This window comes from Callionymus lyra, chromosome 11 (genome assembly GCF_982586985.1).
Source record: "Callionymus lyra chromosome 11, fCalLyr1.hap1.1, whole genome shotgun sequence".
Taxonomy (NCBI): Eukaryota; Metazoa; Chordata; class Actinopteri; order Syngnathiformes; family Callionymidae; genus Callionymus; species Callionymus lyra.
In genome coordinates this window covers 21360357-21379442 of record NC_141828.1, presented here as the reverse complement: position 1 = coordinate 21379442, position 19086 = coordinate 21360357, and the positions used below count along the sequence as shown (strand labels likewise).

Sequence of the window (19086 nt, the reverse complement as noted above, 5' to 3'; positions counted from 1 at the left end):
GGGAAAATAAAATACAATTTGAAATATATTTTTGCTAGTCCCCTAACCCACCAGTATTGTCTTATAGAAAGTTCAAATAAACATCATCATGTTCATATGACTTCGGAGTTATTTTAGTGATTTGATCGTCTTAGTCTTTTATTGATTCTTTCTATTTTTGGCCCTTCAGAGCCGCTGTAGACCAGAAGCAACAGAGAGAAGCCAAGTAACCTTTAAAATGTTTGTAAATCTTATTGAAACTAATGGTAACCATTCATCCTTGTCTTAATATAACTTTGCCATTTTTTTTTCAAATACTTTCAAACTAACTTTTAAGTTGTTTTGATCACAGTCAGACAAAAAAAAACATACAAACAAAGTAGAGTTTATATATTTTTTCTGATTGTTTTCATCCTTATTGTAAAGGGTTCCATCACCGGACATACTTAGGACATGAACCATTTAGACCTGTCTCTCTTGATCCGGCACACTCACCCCTCCACTCATCATCCCTTGTGTGGGGGGGAGGGGGGGGGGGGTGGTCGACACACCCTTTTCAAGTCATGTTGTCGTCAAACAATGGCGCCATTGTGTGCGTTTCATCCGAGCATGTGGATATTTACGATGATTGAGCGTGTCTGTCGCACACTTAGGCCACTTCCTCCCGCTTGTCACGGGACGAGTGGGCTTTCCCTTCTTCTTCTTCTCAGGGCGGCTGAGGATCAAGGACGGCCGCTTACGTTTAGGTGTTTCCTCTCGACTCATCCAGAACGTTTGGGTTACGCTCGGGGCAGATTCCCGAGGATGAACTCCGGTTCACCCTCAGCCCTCTCGGTACCTTCCGCTCGCTCAGATCCGCTCTGATGTATCTTGTTAGTGGGATTTACAAAGTGGCTGGTGATGAAGGCGCAGGGGGGACGTTTGTCAGGTTTGGTCCCACAGGCAGGAATCCCCCCTCTCTCTCTCTGATAACTCACTTGCTTGTTTGTCTGGGAGCAGATTGATCTTTACATCTCATGCCGTCTTTTTTTATTTATTTTTTTTTAACTCCCTCCCACTTCCTCTGTCACTCGCTGGCTGCTGCCCAAGCCTGTCCAGCATATTAAGCACTATCCATTTCTGCAAGTTTGCAGTCTGCGCCGCCTGCCCTTCCTGACACGCCGCAGCTGCAATGTTGGATTATGTACTTGTGTGTTTTTGTCAGCTCAGAAAACAGATGTGGCACATCAATAAAAACAGCCTCAGAGGTGAAAAGCGCCGCAATATCTTTCCCTTTTTTCCTCTATCGCTCTGCTCCTGTTTGTCTCGCTGTCTTTATCTCTCCTTCTCATCCTGCCTCTTGCTCATCTGTCTCTTTTTGCTCCCTCTTGTCTGCCGCCCCCCCCACCACCACCCCACCATCATCTCCAGTGTGCTGGAGCCGGTAGCAGGTACAGCAGGAGCCCATTAGCGGAGAGCCCGGCTCTGATTGGATAAGCCGGTAGGAACCGGGAGACTGCCTCTGAATAATTGATGTGCATTGTGCAGACGCCGGACAAGGGGAAAAAGACAGATCAGAGAGCAGGAGGAGGAGGAGGAGAGTGAGCAGAAGAAAAGAGAGGAAGACAGCGGAGGAGGGAGGAAGTAATAAAAAAAGAGTAGGACCAGAGTGATAAGGTGCAAGGCAGGAGGAAGCGGCGAGAGCTTTTGAGACTTTCCACTGGCCTCTGCGGGGGAACGGGAGCGTTTGTGACACTTGAGTCTTTTTTCGCAGCACTATGAAGGGAATGAGATGAGATGTGCAGGGACTTTGCCTGGCTCAGGGTAAGCGTGTGTGTTGGCATGTGTGTGTGTGTGTGTCGCTGCTACTAAACTAGTGTATCATGAGAGTTTACGCAGGCGTGGGGTGGGATCAGGGGTTAATAGAGGCCAGCGGAGCATTTGATTCACTATCATTTGGGTCCAAGAGAAAGATGGAACATTTGCGGTTAATTGAAGCCGAAATTGTTTTGGTCAGTGTGATGATATTCTCGTAATTAGTCTCCGATAGTCGGCATGGCTTTATTTATTCCAGCCTTCTTCTTTCTATAACAATTACAAATGACTTTAATTAATAACATCAGCGTCCAGCAGCTAACTTTAAAACTGTCCAAACTTTTTCTACCTCGAACTCCTCTTGTTTGTTTGTTTGACTTGTTTCTGTTCAGCCGGAGTTGTTTACAATGAGTTGCTAGCACTTCTCATGCTAAATCATCACAACAACAACTCCAAATATAGAGAAACTTTCTTAAAGTGATAGTTCACCCAAAATTCAATTTCTACTCACCCTCATGTCGACTCAGGATTGGGATTATTTTTAGAATAATCTGTTCATATAGGTAAACATGTATTTATTTATTATTATTATTTTAAAGAGGAATTGTTCCGAAAGAACTTAAATAAGTCTACAATAAGATGTATATTTTAAGTTTGTTTGTAGCAGAAGATTTAAGTCTCTGAGCTCCTGCTTGAAATCTTTCCTCATTGAAACGCATTGCAAGATCTAAACTCATGGCCTAGTAGCTTCTGCTAAAAACAAGACTGAAATATAGACTTGTTTAAGTTGTTTAATCAATAATAAAAATGTTAAGGCTTCAATACAAGGTGGACGTTACAGACGAGCAGTATGGAAGTATTTGGATATTTTTAAGTGTCTTTTTGGACGAAGATGAAGACGAAGACAACTGAGCTCCAGTCGCTACATTAAAATGAACAAACATTTTTGTCTTTAACTCTAAAAAGGAACAGATTACGCTGAAAATAATGCCAACCCTGAATCAACATGAGGGTGAGTAGAAATAAGTGAAAAAAATATATTAGTTTTCTATAATTTTAAACAAGTTGTACATGTGTTTTTTTTTAAACTTTTTTCTGGCATTAGCTCCTGAGAGCTAGCTACAATAAGTGTCATTATATGAGTCACCAAAACGGTGTGTTTCAAAGTCTTTAACGGTCTATTCTAAAGGAAAACACATTTTACCCCATTAACCTCACAATGCTATTCAGAACAATCCATGTTTGTTCCTCCGTACGTCTCTCCTCTGATACTTTGCGCAGACATATAGTCTGTCATGTTATACATCCTCATGGATTAAATTGCCTCAAGTCAGCTTTTTTTTTCTTCAAAATCCAAACTCTTTGATTTCTCTTGGTGGTGACGTTGTTTGAAGAATGAATAACACTTTCTGCCTTTTGAAGCCACAAAAACAATGACTAAACCTCCTTAAACATGTTGTCGGTGATAAATGATAAACAGTTCAGATAAAAATAGAAATGATTCACAAGGATAAAGTTACAAGGCTCAGTCGTTTATGTGGCCCTCAGGAGCTCATGATTAAATCCCTTATAGTAATACTGTACCAACAAATAGAGCATCTTCAACCTTATAGAAAGTCCTCAAGCTCCGCTAAAAAGGTTGTTTAGTTGCAACTTGGAAGTTAACAGATTTCCACAGAAACTTGAAAAAATGTAACGACCAAGACCGTGTTTATTTGGCGGACAGGTCAACAGGTCAACCAATCAATGTTTCTCTCCAAAAAGAACTTCCTCTCATTGAAAATGGTTGACTTCCTGTTTGCTCTACTGACCACACCTCACCTCTGAACTGACCTCCAGTTACTGTGTTACATGATTTAAGTAATGAAAAATATTTTCTAGTAGATAGTATGATATTTATTTAAAACATATTTTAATTGTACATTTCTTAGTTAAGCATCTGACATTGTTCTAAATTAATTAATATGTTTGTTTTATTTAGATGCATATGTGTAGCTGATTATCTTTGATACTAATAAATATCCTTTTTTTATATTTAATTTGAAGGCATAGCATAAATGTACATTACATTTGATTTAAAAAAAACATTTTAATGATCTATTTCATACAGTGGAAATGCATTTTAAAGATGTTATAATCTATCTGTTTTTATAGCCTTTAATTTGATAATTTTCTCCCAAATCCATCTTTATAATTGTATTAAATATAAAACAGCTACATTTCTTTGCCCTCCTCTTACATGATAGCATTGGATGGTTAACCTATTTTCCTCCTCATCCCCATCGCTGTAGTCCACTCACCTGTATTCAACCTTGAATGGCGTTCAATCATTCGCCGTCTCCATGTTTTCAAACGGGCCCTGGGAAATCTCCCATCCTTGATTGTGTTATTCACTCCTGTGATTCCATTGAGGCGAGAACAGAGTGAGATGAAAGACACATTATGGAAGTTGAGATAAGTAGCATGTCTGCTCATAATTAGGCATGTGATATTTACTAGTTTCCCTCCAGTGGCGGCGCGCTGCACACGGCTGATAAGAGTTCATTCCGAGCTCGCTGTTCTCCGCAGCCATGCGAGCGCCTCTCTGTGTAGGCATATCTTTGCATAAACAACAACAGACTGTGTTCGGTTGCTTTCCTGTGTGAGGGAATCGTGTCCAACAACGCTCGGTCCAGACTCTTGCATCGTATCTGACTTCAATAATAGCAGGTGTCAATCATGAAGCGAGAGTAAATCCCAGGCAGATTTTAAACATATTTCACATATAGATCTTCGCGACTTAAAACCTGCTCCAGATTCACGAACCAGGCCAAAAACTTGGATCCGATCGTGAACATGTGAGTATTTGATGAAACTCAAAAGCGAGAGCAGCTCATGGCTAAGAGTAATAAGCATAAATATCCACAGATGAATAGACGACGATCACCATATAAGGAGGTTTAGATGATCCTGACAGAGAGAGAAAATATGTTTTCTGAAGCGGACATCAAAATAATTTTTGGTGAAGTGCACTTCAGAAAAAACTTTTTATTTCCTTTTTTTAAGTAGTTAAAAATATATAAAGGTTTTTTTTCTTCTTTAAGTTTTGGGCAGGACAATCAAAGATGTGACAAATTCGGTTAATCATCCTGACATAAGGATCTTATGAGACGATAAATGTATAGACGACCTTATCAGATCTGCTCCACTGGTCGTTATCAGTGATCCAACTTCAGAGTGGACGAAGACTCGGCTGGTTCCGGAGCAAATATTGAATATCAAACTATCCGCAGTCTGTTAATCTCGCCTCTGTAGAACAGAGAACATATCACAGGTGAGATGCACCTATTTTAACATGAAACTAGAGGCAAATAAATGGACAAAAGTAACACTTCAGTCACAGGATGAATGATCTCACAATAAAATGCATCACCTGCTGACGAGAACATCACTCGTATTATTGAGGAATCCTCTATATATATAAAATATATCTGAACCTTGTTTATATATTTTGTTATTTTAGCCAATTATTAGCCTATATTCTGAAATTTTATAAATATTCTATTTTATACATTTTCATCGTGTTGAAAGAATGTAAAATTGATCAATGTTTCACAATAATGAACATAATCTGGATTTAAAAAATCTGGATTCTTTTGGAATAGTGACAAACCTTATTTTAGAGCATTCTTGAATTGACACAAACTCACAAGCAGGTGTAGATTTTGTGAGTAGCTACGACAAGATTTACAAAATCCCCTTAATTTCCTGCCGTTCACGTTTTACACACATTCTGCTGACGCATTATAAATGAGAAACAAGTTTTTAACCAAAAGGATTCGTGACAAACACACACAAGCCACCTGAGTTTTGTGTTTGTTTTTTTTATATCACAGCTGGAATGTAGGTCAGATTTCATCAGCGTCCTAACCCCTGTCACCATGAATGTACCCAAGCAGACTGTATGTGATTTGTTGCGTTGTGTCATTTCCAACATTGTCGTCACAGAACAAAGCAGTACTACAGCACTGCACTGAGCGCCAACAGATGAGAAGGAACAAATATTTAATTTAAGTTTATAGCATTATATAGAGTAACTGTGTAATTTTAGCTGCTTTAAAATACATAATGTTCATACATGCGTGTTTATATACTTTATTTATTCGCATTCAAGCATAAATGTATTTGTATGTAAAATAGTTAACTTGATCAAATAGATTTCATAAGGAATTAGTTTTTTAAACTTGACTTGACGCCGGATTTATGTTCAACAGTTTTTTTTCTAATGAATATTTACATTTAAGGTTCGTCAGATGCTTATAACATCACTACTCATACAACAGAAACACTCAATTTAATTTTAAATATTATTGATAATTTAAGGCAGAAAAAAAACTTTTTTCTCTTGATTTTAATACCTTGAGTATTTGTTTCCCCTCTAATGCTGCTTCAGTGGCATGACATATACTGTTTGTACATTGAATACATTTAAATATATGTCTATTTAAATATGTAAAAGTAAACATGGGAATTAAACGTATACACATTTAAGACTTCTGAAGTCCTTAAAATGAACTAACTGCAAGTGTCTTTGTGTTGTGGCAGAATATACAGTAACTATCTTTCTTTAATGGATAATAAAGATCAATATTCTTTTTTGAAAAGACGCAGAATTAGTCCTGTTCTCATGTAACTTTGTAAATAACCTTTTTAAAATATACCTAAATGGTCTGCTGGTAGTGATTTTAAATTGTTCAAGTATTGGATGCAAGGATGGGTATCTTTTATGTTTTTTTTATAAACCGGTAATTTTGAAATAAAATGCAAACTTTGTTTAGCGGTTTTTGGGCAAGACTTTGTCTGAGCTACATTCTGTCAGTATTTTTTTTAGGCTAAGTTGTGTGCTTGGGAGACACCGGGCATGAGAGACTTTGCTTCAAAAAAGTGCGGTCACTGATTCTGTTTTTAAATACATGGTGAATGTCTGCATTTTAGAATTTCATGCGGGAAAATAAAATGACGCTCTTGTCGTTTAGTTGCTCCCATTTATGTAATAGTGGCGTTTATTATTATAATTATGGCGTATCAGTCGCCGTCACTAGTTAGCCTTTTAGCGTGAATGTAGGTCACTCCCTGTCATCTTTGGTTTGAATATGTTTCTTTACTTTCTTCCTGGGGTTACGCTGTGTTTTGTTGTCCCTGTTGTGAAGCGGAGACTAGGTGGAGACGAAAGAGTGACACTCACCAACGTATCATCTACGACTCCTGAGATCTAATACGAACGTCTGCTTACTTCAACACCGTCCTCTGCGAGGATTACGAACCCCCCCGCCCCCCTTACATTTGGCGCTCAAACACCGACATCTTGCATCTCCAGTCAGACCGAGCCGTCGTACTGCATTATGTGTGGTGTTGTGCTGATTCTTCTGCCCCGTTTAAAAATGTGCAATTTGAACCCCACAGAAACCAGCACCTGCAGGAGATGTCAGAGTGACTCAGGTAGCGCTTCCCTCTCCTCTGGGCTGCAGCATCTCTTGGCTTGTGACCCACACACACACTCACACACACACACACACATATGTCGCGGGGAGTAGGGGATCTGCCCACTTCCCACCATCTCCACCTGTCCTATGTCTAGCATCCTCCATCCATCCGCTCCCTCCCTCCGTCCACTCATGCCTGGTGTACAGCCAGAGGTCATGGATGAAATTCAAAGCAGCCATGTGGTGACTATAACTATAATAACGACAAACAAGCCCCCAAATTCTATCAGTTCATCGGGACTGTAAGGAGAGCGCCGCTTCGTCTCCTTCCTGTCTAGGTCTTGGTTTCGGTGTGATTTCCGACAGAGCTGTCTCTGCAGGGCATGTTTAAGTTGTTCTGCCTTCAAGCTGTTGAGACTTAAGCCCATTTGATATGCTCTTCTCTGAGAAGTCGGCTGAGCCGAGAGAGAGAGCGAGGTGACGGGGTATCACTGACTGACTGCTTAAATGGCTTCCATTACACTACGGCAAAAAAAACAAAAAAAACAAAAGCATGACTTTTTATTTCAAAGGCTTCTTTATTAGCCCTCCATATGTGTCTTCTGCATAATACTGTGGTACCCACGCAGCAGATACTACGTACCATTGTGTTACAGATGTTCTTAATCATCCCACACATTGTCTCTGAAGGCTTCTTTGTCTAGTGCCGCAATGTTCATCCTCAGAAAGTGTAAATTTCCATTTAGTATTCACTGTGTTGTCTGTGTTCCCCCCAGAAGGGCTGCATGCACAGTAATACATGTCTCTATCAAAGCCCGACATGATCAGTGGGGTTTTGTGTCGTACAGGTGATGAGAGTTTCCACGTTTATCTAGTGCAGCAATTACAGCTTCACTGGGATCCATGTCCATGAAAGAGAAGCGCACTTTCAATAGTCATTTGGATCTTTAGCTCTCCTCAGTGGGTCACCAGACGTGATCAGGACTTTCTCGTACCAGTTTTCATCTCCATCTGTCAGATTCCAATCAGATCTCTGGTTCAGGGATATCTTCAGTTGTATCATGAATCAGCTTCACTTCTTAAACCATTGATGAATTGAGGAGATTTTGGTTTTATTATTTGTATTTTTTGCTTTTTTGCTTCACTGGATTTTGTTGCTGTAATTCTATTCACTAAAAATGATGCTATAATATAGTTAAATAATAATAATGTAAAAATATTCATTAACCATGTTGAGTTAACCAAATATCCATCCATCCATCCATCCATTTTCTACCACTTATTCTCTTATGGAGCTCGTGAAGAGGGGTCGGGGTTGGTTTGGGGTTGTTGGAGCTTATCCCAGTTTCTTTGGGCGAGAGGCAGGGACACCCTGGACAGGACATACATCTATTCACACCTAGTCATAACTACGGACAATTTCCCCAAGTTCCAAATAACCTCTGTATGTTTTTGGACTATGGGAGGAAACCGGAGTTCCCCGGAGTAAACCCACGCAACACAGGGAGAACATATAAACTCCACACAGAAAGTCCACAAATCCACAGATCAGGACTATTCTTCCTCTCTTAAGATGACTTTTACGATCATTTACACATCTTATATTATTAATTTGGGCAATTTAAAGGTTTTTAGAAAAAGCACTGAGACGGCACATACATCTGCCGAGGAGCTAATCTTAATAACCAGGTTCAAACCCACAGAAGTTCATATTTAAATCTCTAAGTAAGTAATAAAGATAAATAACATTTTGCCAGTAAAGTAAAATTGAGTTTAATTGAGTGGTTGTATAAGTTGTCAGTTTTTGCTGTTGGGAGGTCTTAAAAATCCTTAATCCAGACGAAACTTGGAACACAAACTCAATCTGATCTCGTAGCTCGGTCTAATTTATCCTCAAATATTTAAGAAAATAATTTACAACTTGACAAACTAGCAACACCGGCTCAACATAACTTGATGTAACGCAACATGTTATAGTTTGAGATTTAAGGAAGTTGATGTTTGGCTCAGTGTTTTTAAGTTTTCATATATTCGTATCTCCCTAAAAACAACAACACATGCTTCTCATGACTGAACGTCGTGTCAGTCCTGATGAGTGAAAGTCTAGTGGAAGAGCTCACACATTGGCTTACGTCTGTCATATAACAGGCTCTACTCTTCCGAGAAACGCCGTCATAGTAGTTAGGGTCAGTAGGTCATTAGTTAGTGCTCACTAGTGCTCACTCAGGACTCCCTCTCTAAGGTGAGCCTGAGTCAGCGTGATGACGATCTCTAACTCAATTAAACGCTTCTGTGTGAGGATTTGAAGAGAAAATCCTGAAAAATGTGCTTTATCGCAGTATTGTGAGTCACAGTGTTATTGGCACCAAAAAAGAGTCATTATCTTTTTTCCGTTTAATGGTAATGTCTCTTATTTTATTCCTGTTTATCAATCTCTTTTTATTTAATTCATATTATTTTATTCTGGAGTTCCAGCACAAAAAAAATCCTGGGTTGTGTTTACAACACTGGCAATAAAAGCTTCTGATTCTAACTCCGAAAAGACATTAGAATCCTTCATATTTACCATGTTAAAGCAGACATAGCAAAATAAGTTTATGTTCACTAAAATATCTCTTTTTTTAAATTAAAAATATAAATATAAAATATAAATATAATATTAATCACGTGATGCCCCAAAATGATTCCAAAAAAATTAATACAGCATTTGAATCTTGAAAATAAATCTTTTTTATTTTTACCCATGGTAGTCACTAAAGTTAGATTTTAAATTAAAGTTTATCCATTTCTCTATTTCCTATTCCTTAAGGCATCTAATGTGAAAACCTAAATTCTCTGACTCACTCTCATGTTTCAAATGTTGAAGTCTTTCTCTCCAAGATGCAGTAAGTCTACTTAAAGTAGAGTTACTTTATAAAGTTCCTTGGAGGTTAAGAGTTCAGGATTTGATGACGTGTGGTGACAAACCTTGATACTAGACCAATCACAGCAGAATATGTGTGGTTATGGTAAACTAGAAGTGTTTTCAGTGGGCGGGGCTTAATGTACATATTTCAATGAAAAGAGAGTTTTGTACAAACAGACTCATACTGGTCTGTATAATAGAGTCCAACATCTATTTAAGACACACTTAAATCAACACATTAGTCGACCTTTAAATGTATAAATCAAGCATAAACAGCATGGTAACACGTGTGAATATTTTCAGCTCCGTAATTAAATCGACCACAATCAGTTTGTTGTTTCCAACAACAAGCAAACACAACAACAGTGTGTGTCTGCGTGTCACATTGCCTCCACCTCCCTGACGGCGAGTCGGCTCCCAGCACAAGCTTGACATTGTAAAAATCAATCTCGTAGTAGAGATTGGTGGTGGTGGAGCTTTGTTGCAGGCGCATGTCGCTGACTCTCTTACTCCATGAATTAACACGTGTTACCTTGATGACCTTGTCAGGTGGATGTTAGTGATTAAACACCAGGGAAACATCTGTTTGTCCATCAGACTTACATGTATGACACAGTGGTTTGAAAGCCACAGAAAAGGAAACAGTTTGTGTAAATGACTGGACTAATCTCGCTCTGGTGCCGTCACTGACCTTGGCCAGTGTTTCTGTGGACTCACCTCTCCTCCACCCTTGTGCCTTTCTCCACGGCTGTGCCTTCCTAGTGCTTGGAGCTGATCTTTAAACCCCAAATTGAAGGTTGCTAAAACCACCGTGTGGAGGTGGTGATTTAGACGAGAGGTAAACTCTCCATCATTTCTGGGTGGAGTAATAAGAAGGCTCTATGCCCTCTGGAAGTAAACTCTTTATTTTCCTCTGGATTTAAAGTGACAGTTCACCCAAATATCACTCATTTTCTATTCATGTCGACTAAGGGTTGGGATTATCATCATAGTAATCTGTTACGTTTTAGTGTTATAGACAAAAATCTTTCTTCATTTAATGTAGAAGTTGTCTTTGTCCAAAAAGACCCTTAAAAACGTCCAAATACCTCCATGGTGCTCGTCTTTAATGTCCCTCCTGTATTGAAGCCTCAACATGAGAAATTGTTCACAAGACACTTAAATAAATCTGTTTATTTTAAGTTTGTTTGTAGCGGAAGCTCCCAGTCTCTCAGCTGCTGCCTGACATCTTTTCTCATTGAAACACATTGCAAGTGTGCGCATGATTTACACTCATGGCCTGGGATCTTCTGCTAAAAAAAAGCTTGAAATATAGACAATTTTTTCGTGTCTTTTTGGACGAAGATGAAGACGAAGACAACTGAGCTCCAGTTAAAATTGACTTGAATTTGTGCCTATAACTCTAAAAAGGAACAGATTACTCTTAAAATATTATTGAATTATGGGTGAACTATCACTTTAAGAAACATTAAATCTTTTCTATACATTCTTTTCTTATTTGTCTTTTAGTTTTGTTCATCAAACACTTGAATGGGATCAAATTGTGTGACTCTTATTGGCAGACGAATCGTTTCCTGTTGACTTCCAGGATAAAAAATCTGTGACATCAATCACTTCCATCCCTTCAAAGCTCCATTTCACGTTTTCCTTTTTTTCTGTGAAGCCGGCGATGTGACAAGAGTTGCTATGAAATCCTCACAAATAATGATCACGCTTTATTGCGTTAGACCGCCCCCTGGAGGCCTCGGCAATATCCTCAGGCAGAAACCAGATTAGAGAAATCCAATTGTGTGTTGATCGATTATGTTTAGGAAGTTACAGATCTGCTTGTTTCAGCATAAAACACAGCCTCCATGTGTGTGTGTGTTTGTCTGTGTGAGTGTGTGTGCACATATGCTCATGTGTGTGTGTGTTTTCCCTGCAGCCCTGCTGTCGTCGTGGTGCGAGGAGCTGGGTCGCCTCCTCCTGCTGCGTCACCAGAAGAACCGGCAGAACGCAGAATCGCAGGGAAAAGTCCCGATGCAGCCCAGCATGAACAGTATGAAACCCGGACTCACACACAGGTGGGGCGACCAAAATGACCCTCCTCAGATGTTGCCAAAAAAATAATGTCAAAGTATCAACTGGTCAAAGTTGTGTTTTCTGTTGAGAGAAAAACGCTGTTATTTGTGCAGAAAAGTACCAGCGTGAGTTTTTTTTGGACCAGACTTTGAGGGAGGATCTGGGGTCAGTCGGTGTAAGAGTGCAAATCTGTAGCGAGGAGACAAGTGAAGTAATGTTTTTGTAGAACACTGTGTGCTCAAGTCACTGTTGAAAAATAAGAAGAAGGGGGGGTTTGGTGGGGGGTTGGGGGGGTAGGGGTGCTGGAGCTGGATCTTGGGATCATGTCGTGCCTTTATGAGGAAATATTGAGCGCGTCCTTCATTCCAAAGCCTTAGTGAAAACAAGCTTCTCTCCAAAAACAGCAACAATTCTTCTCCTTCCACTGGCAGGCTGCCCTGCCTCTGGAGGACCCATACTTGTCTAATTGTTTAGAGACTCGAAGCCAAAACATTTCTCACTAACTAGACCAGATTTTTTCCAGCATCTTACCGGGTTTCAATTTTCAGTCATATCGACTAATTTTATGATTCCGGCGTACAGCTGGAGAGATGACACGAGTGAAGAAGAACGTTACTTAAATCATTATTTTATTTAATGTAAAGTTTTGATATTAATAATAATAAGAGACTTGTATTATGTCAGGACCACATGAGTTGCTGCTGCATTGGCTAGTACCGTATATGTTAGCTGACAATCTGAGGCTGTGAAACCTTGTGACTGTAGGTGTCGTCTCAGGGTCCCTCACTTGTAAAAATACCACAAGATACTGAACCCCCCCGCCCCCCCGACCATCTTAAAAGCAGGATCTTGTTTCAGACCTGGCAACCACGCTCACAACAAATCATAATAACGTGTGTTGTCTAACAGCAGCACTGATTCCTTCAGTTGTTTGAGCCATTATTGGACGACACACAATAAATCCTTTTATTTGTTTTTGGAGAAGCGCTTGTGAAATTTAATTCTTCTTCATAAAACAAGTAACAAGATGAATTCATGATAAGTTAAGAGGAACAAAACGTTTTTTTGTAAAATGAAAAATGAATTTTTTAGTCTATCACAGTAAAGAATAAGTGTATTGTACACTGGTATTTACTTCTAAGATGAATTTTTGAAGTGATAGTTTACCCCAATTTTCTTCTCACCCTCATGTCAACTAAGGATTGGGATTATGTTTTATTCTTTATATAGTTATAGACAAAAATGTTTGTTCATTTTAATTTAGCGACTGGAGCTCAGTTGTCTTCGTCTTCATCTTCATCCAAAAAGACACTTAAAAACATCTAAATACCTCCATACTGCTCGTCTTTTATTGAAGCCTCGACATTAGAATTGTTCCGAAAAACTTAAATAAATCGTATTTTAGGTTTGTTTGTAGCGGAAGCTCCAGATCTCTCAACTCTAGCTACAATGTTATCCACATTGAAACGCATCACAAGTGTCAGTGATGGTCTGGGGGCACAAAAAACAATATATATTATATATATAAATTAATACATAAACAAGGTCATGTAATATAAACACACTTTCAACTGGTTTTGATGAGTAAAAAAATGAGGTCATAGAACAAAAACATTTTCACAAGCTAACTTATTCTCTGTTATTGTGACGCAAATATTCTGAGCTTCATAAATCAGGACTTGGGTCATAATGTTATGGTCACAAAGGTAATATTGCTTGAGGTGGAGCCACTAATGGCAAAACTTGAGTGGAGACAGTTTTTTGAAGTTATTTGAACTTTATCAAGCGTCTCGCTCAGTACCTGCTGTCGTTGTGTTCTACAGTGATGGCTCCTTTCCCTACGACTCGGTCCCGTGGCAACAGAACACTAACCAGCCTCCTGGGTCGCTGTCCGTGGTGACAACGGTGTGGGGCGTGACCAACACATCCCAGAGTCAGGTGAGTTCCCGTCCTCCCGTTCACCTCTCTCCGTCCCCGACTTCGGTCACGTCACTCCGCTGCCTCCCTTTCGAAGGTTTTGGGGAACCCGATGGCGAACAGCAATAACCCCATGAATCCCGGCGGGAACCCGATGGGCTCGGGGATGTCGGCCAGCGCGGCGGGTCTCAACTCCCCTCAGTTCAGCGCTCAGCAGCAGCAGTTCCCCAGCAAAGGAGGCTCCAACCAGACGTACATGCAGCAGGGCATGTACAGCCGCCCCGGGTACCCCGGAGGTCCAGGGGGATACAGCGGGAGGTAGGTGTTTTGGTAATTGAAGCCATCGACCACAGCCCCTCACACTCCCTTGCTCTCTGCAGCTACTCCGGGGGTCCCAACCCTCCTCAGGGCGGCATGGGGATGAGCTCGCACACCCGTCCACCGGGCGACTTCACGCAGCCCGCGGCCGCCGCCGCCGCAGCTGCCGTTGCTGCGGCAGCCGCCACCGCCACGGCGACCGCCACAGCAACAGTGGCCGCTCTGCAGGAGACCCAGAATAAGGACATGAACCAGTACGGACAGGTACGTCGACTCCCCTTGACCTCCATTTGACCTTAAACCTTTCAATGACCTCAGTTCTCTTCTTGCAGATGTGTTCGTCGTTTCAAATGGGTCAGGCGTACAACAGCCAGTTCATGAACCAGCCCTCGGGACCACGAGGACCCCCCGGAGGGATGAACCCGGCTAACATCGGGTCGGGCATGAACAACCCCAACATGAGCGGACCCCCCATGGGCATGAACCACGCCAGAACGCCGGGGATGTCGCCTTTCGCCGCCCACGGGCAGAGGATGCCGCAGCAGGGGTACCCTGGTGGACCCCGGCCAGGGATGCCCATGCAGGGGATGAAGAGGCCGTACCCCGGGGAGGCATACGGGGGTCAGTACGGGCCGAACGGTCAGTTCCCGCCACAGCAGGCCCAGTACCCATCCTCCAACCCCTCCAGACCTCTGCCGTCACCAAACTATCCGGGGCAGAGGATGCCGGGGCAGCAGGTTCAGGGGCAGTACCCGCCGGGGATGCCCATGAGCCAGTACTACAAGGTTTGTTGGAGAAAAAACTACGTTCTGTCTTCACACGTCTTTAAACTTATGAGTGCATTCATAAAATGATGTCAGAGGAGAAAAATACTTAGACTTGAGATGATAAGAAAACATTGGAAGTTTTAAAAAAAAAATTTAAGAAATATTTAAAGGAATTTTAAATTTAAATGGTGGTATTACAATAAATGAAATAAGCTTAAAGGGCAAGTAATCACGAAAACCCAACTTTCCTCATCATGACAATGTTGGAAGTTATTACTTTATAAAGTTCTCCACTGTCTGAAATCTTGGCAAACGAGAGGTTACAAGAGCATAATAATGGCTTCACTCCTCCTCCAGCCAGCTGTAATCACGCCCGGCTTTGTTTATACAACAAGTTCCTCGGAGGTGAAGACTTCCGTGAATGATGAGATGCTGTGACGAACCTCCATTCTCGACTAATCACAGCAGAGTGGCATAGTTATGATAAAACAAGATTTCAACTCCAAAGTGTTTTCAGTGGGCGGGGCTTAATCACATTTTCTAATGTAAATATTTAAATGAAAAGAGAGTTTTGTACAAACAGACACATACTGATGAGTACAATAGAGTCCAACATCTATTTAAGACACACTTAAATCAACACATTAGTTAAAGAAAAACCTCATGAGGACCAGAGTAGAAACTTTAATGGGCTGTGTGTGTTTCTACAGATCTAGGGCTAAAAGTTGTCTTTCATTCAGCAGGAAGCCTTCAATGTTCAGAACAGCAACTTCTCCGGTGGTGGATATTCGTACGGTCAAGGAAACGGGGTACGTTGTGTTACATGCTTGTATGACCAACAAAAACTAATTCATCATGAATTATCTCAAATCATTTACCAACCTTTAATCATTCAACTTTATATTGTTGCAGCCCCCGAGACCCGGAAACTACCCCCACTCCCCAGTCCCGGGGAACCCCACGCCCCCCATGACCCCAGGAAGTAGTATCCCTCCTTATCTGTCGCCAAACCAGGATGTGAAGCCTCCGTTCCCTCCTGACATCAAACCAAATATGACAGCACTTCCTCCCCCTCCATGTGAGTCCACACAAACTTCATGTATTTATGAACGGAAGTTTTTAATTGTTTTTGTTTATTTTCAGCGAACCCAAATGAGGAGCTGCGGCTGACATTCCCGGTCCGGGACGGTGTCGTGCTGGAGCCGTTTCGATTGGAGCACAACCTGGCCGTCAGTAACCACGTCTTTCACCTCCGACCCTCGGTCCACCAGACCCTCATGTGGAGGTCAAGATCACAATCTATTCAAACGTCAATATTTTTAGTTTAATTGAGTAAAAATTCTGATCGATTTCTCCTCCTGCAGGTCCGACCTGGAGCTGCAGTTCAAGTGCTACCACCACGAAGACCGGCAGATGAACACCAACTGGCCGGCGTCCGTCCAGGTCAGCGTCAACGCGACGCCGCTGACCATCGAGCGCGGCGACAACAAAACCTCCCACAAGCCTTTGCACCTGAAGCACGTATGCCAGCCGGGGAGGAACACCATCCAGATCACGGTCACGGCCTGCTGCTGCGTGAGTCTTCTCCTCCCCGTAAAAACCTCTCCGAGACTTTCATTATCCTCCGCTGACGGCTCCTCGTCCCTCGTGCAGTCGCACCTGTTCGTGCTGCAGCTGGTCCACCGGCCATCTGTGCGCTCGGTCCTCCAGGGACTCCTGAAGAAGAGGCTCCTACCTGCCGAGCACTGCATCACCAAAAGTGAGTCTTTAATAAAAAAGCACAAACGTCTTTAATTGCACGACACAGTCGGTAAAAACCCTCTGGTTTCTTCCCTCACCTCCCAGTCAAGAGGAACTTCAGCAGCGTGGCGGCGTCAACGGGCAGCACCACCCTCAACGGCGAGGACGGCGTGGAACAGACGGCCATCAAGGTGTCCCTGAAATGTCCCATCACCTTCAGGCGCATCCAGCTGCCCGCCAGGGGCCACGACTGCAAACACGTGCAGGTCAGTTGAGGGACGAGTCGGGAGTCGCACGTTCTGACGGGAGAGAATGCTCAAGAGCACTAAGGCTAATGTCTTCTGCAGTGCTTCGATCTGGAGTCGTACCTGCAGCTGAACTGCGAGAGAGGCACGTGGAGGTGTCCTGTATGCAAGTAAGTCGGCTCGCCTCAGGTTTGAGTTTTACTCGTGAAAAAAGTTCCCTATGTTTGGATTATTTTCTCATTCGTTTCCTCTGAGCACAGCTTTAAGAAATGATGGGTGAGGTTTATGTGGCTTCATTTCAATTCAATGCAATTAAATATTATATTAATTTAAATCCATTTTTAATCATATTTTCTTTTGCTTTAATATAAAGTAAATTATACACTTAATGTGGGTTGAGTATCTTATCTTATCTTACTAAACACATTAAACAGTTAGATTAATCACGATGATACATTAATCTGCGTTAAATATAAAATTTGAAAATCCCCACTTCAAGTCTGATACGTCCCTTAAGACTACCAGAGTGGCTTACTATTGTTTAAGGTTAACTAACTGTTGACTTGAGTGTGTCTTAAATAGATGTTGGACTCTATTGTACTCGTCAGTATGTGTCTGTTTGTACAAAACTCTCTTTTCATTGAAATATTTACATTAGAAAATGTGATTAAACTTAAGGGGATAATTCTTGTTTACCATAACCACACCCACTCCGCTGTGAAGAAACGGTGACCTGAATAGCTCCCGTAATTCTTTGCCGCCCAACAAAACCAATAGCTGTCAATCACTTGTAATGTGGAGCCATAGACGTAGAATTTAAATTCAGTTTTGTAGCGACCAATCAGAGGTCACTAAATATAGAAGGGTGTAGAAAGGTGCGATAGGAGTGTTTGGTTCTGTGGTTTTGTCGAAGACGATCTGCTGTTGAAATGAATCAGCTGTTTGTTACAGTGTGATCAGAAACTAGTGGATTTGTGTTTACATATATTTGAAGTACTGCAAATTAATTTTTGTTTATCATCAGCAAAAGTGTTGTTAATGTTATCAAAGAACGTCCTCATGCTAACCAAACGAGTAAACTGACAATCATCGTTCATGGCTTCTTTTCTGGTGCAGCAAAACGGCTCTGCTGGAGGGTCTGGAAGTGGACCAGTACATGTGGGGAATCCTCAACGCCATCCAAAAGTAAGCTGCTCTCATTCATCAGCAGAAGGACCTTTTTTATTTACGCGTTGAAACCAACACGTCTGTCCCTTTGGAAACAGCTCGGAGTTCGAAGAGGTGACCATAGACCCCACCTGCAGCTGGAGGCCGGTGCCCATCAAGTCGGAGCTGCACATCAAAGAGGACCCCGACGGACCGCTGGCCAAGCGCTTCAAAACCATGAGCCCGAGTCAGATGACCATGCCCAATGTGATGGAGATGATCGCCCAGCTGGGGCCTGGACCCGGTCCCGGCTCTGGACCCGGTCCCAACTCGTATCCCCACAACCCTGGACAACATGCAAGTGGAAACGGAGATTATCCAGGATCAGGTGGGAACGGTTCGAATCCACCAAGATCACTTTTGAAAACTCAAGGACGTCGCCACTGACCACTGCTTGTTCTGGTCTTCACAGGAAACGTGTATCATCACAGTCAGGGGAACTTTGACTTCCCTCACGGGACCCCCACGGGTGGCGGACTTGGCGGAGGTGTGGGGGGAGGAGGAGGCGGGGGTCCTCCCCTGAACGACTTCATCCACGGACCTCAGCTGTCTCACCCTCCAGACGGTCCCAACGGTCTGCTCCCCCCGGACAAGCCTCTCAACCACGGCATGAGTGACCCGGTGGGTTCACGACACGATCGTTTTTTGCTCATGGGCTCATGTCGCAGCTGCTTGTTTTTTATCACCGGTTG

At 42.1% G+C, this 19086-nt stretch overlaps 1 protein-coding gene across 6 annotated transcripts in view; it reads left to right on the top strand.

Annotated features, from left to right (window-relative positions):
* Positions 1-19086, top strand: part of zmiz1a (zinc finger, MIZ-type containing 1a) — a 127043-nt gene that overhangs the window by 104380 nt on the left and 3577 nt on the right. For 2 of the 6 annotated variants that reach the window (XM_087803103.1, XM_087803105.1), the window contains exons 7-22: positions 7216-7251; positions 12065-12203; positions 14025-14139; positions 14216-14436; positions 14499-14700; positions 14769-15221; positions 15944-16012; positions 16116-16281; positions 16347-16488; positions 16568-16778; positions 16857-16962; positions 17049-17209; positions 17291-17358; positions 18305-18373; positions 18454-18722; positions 18807-19015. In XM_087803103.1, the coding sequence (XP_087659229.1) occupies positions 7216-7251; positions 12065-12203; positions 14025-14139; positions 14216-14436; positions 14499-14700; positions 14769-15221; positions 15944-16012; positions 16116-16281; positions 16347-16488; positions 16568-16778; positions 16857-16962; positions 17049-17209; positions 17291-17358; positions 18305-18373; positions 18454-18722; positions 18807-19015 (2636 nt within the window). Of the gene's footprint in view, positions 1-1315; positions 1783-7215; positions 7252-12064; positions 12204-14024; positions 14140-14215; positions 14437-14498; positions 14701-14768; positions 15222-15943; positions 16013-16115; positions 16282-16346; positions 16489-16567; positions 16779-16856; positions 16963-17048; positions 17210-17290; positions 17359-18304; positions 18374-18453; positions 18723-18806; positions 19016-19086 lie in introns of those variants that run through there. The other 4 variants (XM_087803108.1, XM_087803104.1, XM_087803107.1 and 1 more) reach the window with 4 other exon arrangements.